Source organism: Solanum tuberosum, unplaced genomic scaffold (assembly GCF_000226075.1).
Source record: "Solanum tuberosum cultivar DM 1-3 516 R44 unplaced genomic scaffold, SolTub_3.0 scf00210, whole genome shotgun sequence".
Taxonomy (NCBI): domain Eukaryota; kingdom Viridiplantae; phylum Streptophyta; class Magnoliopsida; order Solanales; family Solanaceae; genus Solanum; species Solanum tuberosum.
In genome coordinates, this window is record NW_006239135.1 from 702,812 (window position 1) to 709,971 (window position 7,160).

General features: G+C 34.0%; 2 protein-coding genes across 2 annotated transcripts in view; one reads left to right on the forward strand and one right to left on the reverse strand.

Annotated features, from left to right (window-relative positions):
* Positions 1 to 598: 598 nt before the first annotated feature.
* On the forward strand, positions 599 to 2,981 carry LOC102584308 (uncharacterized). Its single transcript, XM_006355903.2, has 7 exons — positions 599 to 822; positions 912 to 965; positions 1,041 to 1,217; positions 1,306 to 1,411; positions 1,694 to 1,735; positions 1,832 to 1,888; positions 2,225 to 2,981. The coding sequence occupies exons 1-7, from the start codon at positions 686 to 688 to the stop codon at positions 2,855 to 2,857; spliced, it is 1,206 nt and encodes a 401-aa protein (XP_006355965.1). The 5' UTR covers positions 599 to 685; the 3' UTR covers positions 2,858 to 2,981.
* Positions 2,982 to 3,666: 685 nt separating this feature from the next.
* Positions 3,667 to 7,160, reverse strand: part of LOC102584652 (threonine--tRNA ligase, mitochondrial 1-like) — a 14,247-nt gene continuing 10,753 nt past the window's right edge. Inside the window, exons 16-20 of the mRNA XM_006355904.2 lie at positions 6,894 to 6,986; positions 6,524 to 6,745; positions 6,340 to 6,411; positions 5,190 to 5,261; positions 3,667 to 4,061 (exon numbers count right to left, since the gene is read on the reverse strand). Of these exons, the coding sequence (XP_006355966.1) occupies positions 3,966 to 4,061; positions 5,190 to 5,261; positions 6,340 to 6,411; positions 6,524 to 6,745; positions 6,894 to 6,986 (555 nt within the window). The 3' untranslated portion in view covers positions 3,667 to 3,965. The remainder of the gene's footprint in view (positions 4,062 to 5,189; positions 5,262 to 6,339; positions 6,412 to 6,523; positions 6,746 to 6,893; positions 6,987 to 7,160) is intronic.

The window sequence follows — 7,160 nt, forward strand, 5'->3', positions numbered from 1 at the left end:
TCAACTTATATTGAGGGGTTTGAAAAAAAGAGTATTGGAAACCGGGCAGGCAAAAGCGTGGGGCCTTCTGCACTTCATTTTGGTATAATCTTTAAAAAAACAAAATTCTTTCTTATTAGTATTATCATTATTTAGTACGGAGGTTTCTAGTTTAAGTTTTAGGTATGATTTTTTTTTATAAGGAAATGCTTTTCCTCGAGTGGGGCTTTATGCAGTGTAAATTTAAAATAGTCGAGCTCCAATAAGAAAATTGAATACCAGATGAAAATTCATATATCTCAACTTATGTGACACCCTTTCATTTTCAGTTCGTCCAAACAAAATGTCAGCTTTCTATAATTAGAAATAATTTCACTTCTATCCTTGATGAAAAATTTATAATCACACAAACGATAAAAAATGTTGGATCATAAATTTTTAAAATCTTCTTTATTTTTAAAATTTATATATAATAAAAATATCACGTAAACTGAAACGGAGAGAAGTTGTCTTTTCCATGAGAGAGAAAAGAAAGAAGGAAGAGGTATAAATGTGATAGATACTATTTTCTTTGGTGGTGGCCTTATATAAAGCAACTAAAGGATGTTATGTCTTTGCTTCTTCTTATATAAAAAAAAAAAAAACTAATTATAGAAGAGAAAGAAACAAAGAAAAAAAAAACATTATTTCATATTCTTCTAAAATAATGGAAGAACAACTAAATTCTTTAGCTGTTACTCATCTTCTTCAACACTCTCTAAGAAGTTTATGTATTCATGAAAACTCTCAATGGGTTTATGCTGTCTTTTGGAGAATCCTACCTAGAAATTACCCTCCTCCAAAGTAATTAAATCATATCGATATATATGAAATCTACTGATTCGACTAATTCAGATTCGTGTGCTGATTAATTATTATTTTTTGTCAATTAGGTGGGATAGTCAAGGTGGAGCATATGATAGGTCAAGAGGAAATAGAAGAAATTGGTAAATATTTTTTTCAGATCATATTACATGTATCAAATTATATTCTTTTTTTTATGGAATTTTTTTTAATTATAGGATATTGGTATGGGAAGATGGTTTTTGCAATTTTGCTGCATCAACGGCTGAGATTAATGGAAATGAATGTCCAGGATCATCTTCTAATAATAATTATGGAGAATATCAACATTATCAAGGTCTTCAACCTGAGCTTTTTTTCAAGATGTCACATGAAATTTACAACTATGGAGAAGGGTAATAATAGAAAAATTATGTAAAATATTATTTTTCATCATGGGTTTTTTTTTTTATATATATAATTTTTTATAATATTTTTTTGCAGTATAATTGGAAAAGTGGCAGCAGATCATAGTCATAAATGGATCTATAAAGAACCAAATGAACAAGAAATTAATTTCTTGTCTGCATGGCATAACTCTGCTGATTCTGTAAGAATAAATAATTACTTCATTATTTTCTGTTTAATAATTACGAAAATAATAACATACTCAATGAGATCTCATAAGTGAAGTCTGAGTAGGGCAGTGTATATGACTATACGCAATCTTACTCCTGCTGTGAAAGTAGAGATGTTGTTTCTGATACATCCTCAATTCGGTGTAGGCAGCCCTACCCTTGTAGAAGTTGAGAGGTTGTTTCTGATACATGCTCGACTCGAAACAAAATGTTTTCTTATGCATTTTGTGTTTTTTTTTTTTTTTTGTTAACAGCACCCTAGAACTTGGGAAGCTCAGTTTCGTTCTGGTATTAAGGTAATGTTTCTAAACTTAATTATATATATATGTCTTCCAAAACATTATATTATATTTCAAATGTATTAAATTAAAATATTTTTTGTATTTTTTCAGACTATAGCCTTGATTGCTGTGAGAGAAGGTGTCATTCAATTAGGAGCTGTTCATAAGGTATAGTATCTTTCATTCTCCTCCGTCCAAAACCCTTAAAAGACCAAAACCCTTAAAAGACCAATCAACGGATCGGAGAGTTTATGTTTTATGCACAGACAATATATAAGAAGTTATTATATTATTGTGTTATGTGGACCTATTTAACAACATGTGATTTTTGATATCAAGCCTGATATAGTAATTTGATTTTCAAAGTAATATGTTATAATTGGTTTAAAATGCCTTACTAGTGCAAAGATATTAAAATCATTATATAACATACTTGAAAGATTATTTATATGTTCTTTTTGTTTAAACTTTTTTGAAGTTTACTGGTTCGACTAATTTATGTAGGTTATTGAAGACCTAAGCTATGTGGTGCTACTAAGAAAGAAGTTTAGTTACATAGAAAGCATTCCGGGAGTGTTATTGCCACATCCATCTTCCTCAGCCTATCCTTTCAAGGTAGACGGATACGGGGCGTCACCAGACGCGTGGCATTTCCAGACTAATTTACCAGCACCAACACCAACACCAGCTGAATTATACGAACATTTCAATCAACATCAACACATGAAGATCACACCTTCAATGAGCAGCTTGGAAGCACTTCTTTCCAAGCTGCCTTCCGTCATTCCAGCAGATGTTGCTGCTGGAATGACGGGGGGTTCAATACCTACTACCTATTGTCATGAGTACCAACAACAACCCCAATATAGACCTAATGTTGAAATGTTGGGGTTAGAGAAAGTTGCAAAAGAAGAGTATGAGGAGGAGGAGGAGGAGAAGGAGAATAATAATAACGAAGAGAAAACTCGAAATAATAATAATAATAATAATAGTAATGAGAGATTAGATCATAATGGTGGTGAGAGTAGTAGTTCAATGTCATCTTATAGTCAACATCATCATAATTATCATCATCAACATTATGGTTATCATCATGATTTGAATGTAAGTAGTAGCATGCCTAATAATGGATATTAGAAGGACATGATGGTAATTAATTAAGAGTATTGTTTTATGTAATGTACTATTAATTAGATTTGTGTTAGGAAGAATTTGATCCTTTTTTTTTCTTCACATCTAACAAAGTAATAGTAGTTTCTTCCTTTCTTGTTTCACTCAGTGTTGTGGTGAATTTTGGAAATATTCCCTTCCCTACTTACTTTTTTCTGTCTACTATTACTTTTATCTTAACATCTCCAGCTTTACCAAAGTCGGAATTATTATTTTTTATCCATCACTAGTGACTCAAACTCACAACCTGTTTACCATACGAGCAATATTTGGCACTTTCAATTGATTAACAATCATTAAAAAAGAAAAAAGGAACCCTTGAACACTAAGATGGGGGAAATAGGGAAAATGATTAACTCTTTTTAAAAGAAAAAAAGTAAAAGAGTGTATACGTGGGTATAGTGGTAGGTAAAAGAGCATACACCGTACACAAAGGGGACCATTGGAAAAAGATTTATTTGGAATTTTGAAACCTTTTTGAAGGAGTTGATTGCATTGCAATGGCAAAAAAGAGTTTCTCTATGATATCACCATATATAGTATATAATAGTAATAATCATTTCAATAAGAAAATGAAATAATGCAATGGAGTTTCAATTTATTACCTCACCAAAGAACAAGAGAGACTCTTTGGAAAGAGTTTAAAGATCAATATGTCAAATATGAGGACTATATATGATCTTAAATCTTCTCTTTTTCTTTTTTCTGGAAAATGGTAGAGCAAGACATAATCAAGTACAACAAAAACATCATTGCGCTGCTCAACATTCGCGGAGTACTGCTAATCAATTTGAGGAAAACAAGTAAACTCTCAAATCAATACTTTTAACTGACAATTACAACTGAGTATGAGACCAATTACCATCCTGATAGTTGAGAAAAAATAAGGATACAAAACGAAAGTTTACTGAATCTATATTAGCGTTGAAATACAAATGGCTATCGAATGCTGAAGAACAAAAAAAAATTGACTTGTGTTGGCATGTGTTACATTCTCAGACAATGTAGGACAAAATTGAACCTTGATTGTGGACTACATCTCTTCAGTGGTATAATGCAAGAGAAACAATGCCTCCTACTGAAATGATGCGACCAGATCTTTGAAGTGAGTGAGGAGGCCGTCAACTGTCATGACTTCATGATCAGGCTTGCTTCTCACTCGAACACTCACCTGTGACATCATTTACATATAAGGAAGATCCGATTTTTACAGCAAGAATAAAGCAGTTGATTGTTGGCTACGGGATTTAAAATGAGAACTCGTGGAGGATGCATGAAGAATTACTTAAAGAAACCAAGAAAACCGTGAACGGAGTATAAATGAACTACATTACTCCCTGCAGCAAGAGCTATTGCACAGAAAGTAAAAAGAAAATTGTTGCAGAATATTTCAAATGAACCCCCACCCACCTTTATCCACTTAAATACCAGAGTTTTGTTTGTGTCAAGGTTTGAACCCATAGTGTGTGCCTAACCTACACATCACACATTGAGGTCTTACCATTATACCAAAGCCCGGGGGCAGTCAAAAATACAAATTCTTTTTCAAGTAAATCACTGTCTCAGTAGAAACATCTTGCCAAGGAAAAGCACAGAGTTGTCAAGCCAGGAGGCGAGCTGACTGACCACCAAAATGTGAAACATATTAAATACTTTAAAGTTCTCTACAAGGTCCTTCATGTTCAATTCACAAATACTTTCAATTGTGTAATGACTTCTGAAGATCTTTCTAGCCTTCTAGGTGCCATCACAGAGAAATTTGTGGCTAAAAGCTTACAACTTCCGTCACCAGAAGTCCATGACCACTAATGCTCTCTTTTCTAACCTTAACTTTCTAGTTTGCAAACGGGGTTGGATGAAGACAAACCAGTAATTTATAGAAAGTTAAGCATATTATAAAATAATAGAAGAGAACAACAAGAAAGCAAACAAGTGAACCACAAAACACCCAGATCAATACCAATGTTACATAAAGGAAATGATGATGGCTTTTAACAATTTATTCGAACTTAAAAAAGATCACTAGTGTAATGGGGCCAGATAAACGTGTGATTAGATGCTTTTTTTTTCTCATTTTGTTCAGTTACAACAACATATCCAGTGTAATCCACAAATGGAATTTAGGGATTGTGGTGTGCATGCAGGCTTACCCCTACCTACCTTGTGAAGGTAGAGAGGTCGTTTCTGATAGACCCTCGGCTCAAAGTAAAGCATTTTATTCAGTTACACATTATAAAAAGATGCATAGCAGTGCATGTTGGGGGATACAGAAGTGCAAGGCGGGGAACAGTGCAGATACCTGCCCACTACTGACTTCCGCTTCTCCAACAACTAGAATATAGTTATACTGTGCCATTTGAGCCTCTCGTACCTGCATATACATTAACATCCATAAACAAGCATTTCTTTCTAGCAGGCCAAGAAAAATTTTGGATTTGAGATTTAACTTGTATTGCTTGAGAGAAATTTTTCAGATCTTCAAGCATATATAGCTTCAAAGCTGAAAGCATCACATTGATCCAATCTCAATCATGCATGCTTTCAGCAGTTCAAAGTACAGGATCCGATATACAGAAAATTTCCACATTTAACTGTTACTCTGTGAATGTAACGTCGCCACTTTTTTTTTATTTTTCAGTCCACTAGTAAGCTTTTCTGGTAGCCTTTCTGAAACCAGATGTAGCTTTAAAAAATCAGGAGAATAGAAGTCTTTGCCAATCCTTAATATGCCACCAGTCCAGTCACAAAAGTAGGTAACCATTATTGACTTTAGTTGATACATCAAAACAAGGACTTAAAAAACATAATGTCTGTTATTGGAAGGATCTGTCTTTTATGCCAAGTAAATCTCCAAATAAACTTAGCTTATGTCACACCCCGTAGTCCATGGATGTAGGTAGATCCACTTTAAAGAAGAGGAATTGATAAAATTGACCATCATTGAATTTGCCAAAATCTGAAGGGCAGTATGACTATTTATCAGTTACAAATTATAAGATCACGTTGAGCATCCTAATGATTTCAACAGTGCAAAGCACAGACTTGTGAACAAGACCAACGTCATAAACTTGCCAAGTTTTGTGGACTAGCTATCACAATAGTGCCTTTATTTCCTTCTTATAGAGTAAACTCTCTCAACAAACAGGGAAAATCATTTACTTAGTCTTTAGGCCTAAATACCGCTGAGAACTAACAATAAGTTCAAACAAAAATTGCTAAAACACTAACCTTTTTCTGGATTGCAGAATTAAAGATAAGTTCATATAAAAAATTGATAAATGACCTTGAACTAGTGCGGACCAGACATGCATTCTACCTGATAAACTACATTACACTAACCTTTTTCTGGATTGTAGAATTAACGATAAGTTCATACAAAAATTGCTAAATGACCTTGAACTAATGCGAACCAGACATGCATTCTACCTGATAAACTACATTACACTAACCTTTTTCTGGATTGTCCTGTCACTGGTATCAACATCAACATAATAACCAGCATCATGTATCCGCTCCCGAAGCTGAATAAAAGACAAACAAAAGGTTGATGCAATTTCATAATGGATGAACTATAGAGGAAACAATAATTCATGAAAATGCTATTCGTTAGATGAAGTACGTTAATGTAACTACCTCAAATGCATACGACAGAGATTTGTCGGAAACAGGGCAGACCATTGCTTGACGTGGACTAAGCCAGAAAGGCCATTTCCCCTTGAAATGCTCCAAGAGAATAGCGAACATGCGCTCAACTGATCCAAGTATAGCTCTATGTATCATAACTGGTCTCTCCCTCTTACTTTCATCTTCTGCTGAGTATGATAGGTTGAATCGTTGAGGAAGTTGGAAATCAAGCTGAAAAGGAAAGCATTCAGATGATTCAGATGATATTTCCAACTTGGTGTAAAAGCCCTTGCTAAGAGAGCATGCAGGTAAATGGAATTTCAAAGGTGAATGATCTTTTTCCTGGAAATGACCAAGGAAAATAAGACCAATCTCTAACCTGCAATGTTGCACACTGGAATTTCCTTTTCATTGCATCAGAAACAGTGATATCAATTTTTGGACCGTAAAATGCTCCATCTCCTTCGTTGATCTGATTGAATGGGATTCTTTTAGTATAAGGGAATATTAAAGCAATCACAAAAAGAAACAGACAAAAAATAATGACACAACAGGGTGACTACCTCATTTTTCATACATAAGACAGAAAAATTGTGCTCCCCCCCCCCCCCCCCCCCCCGCTTTTTTCGTGTTTAACACCAACAAC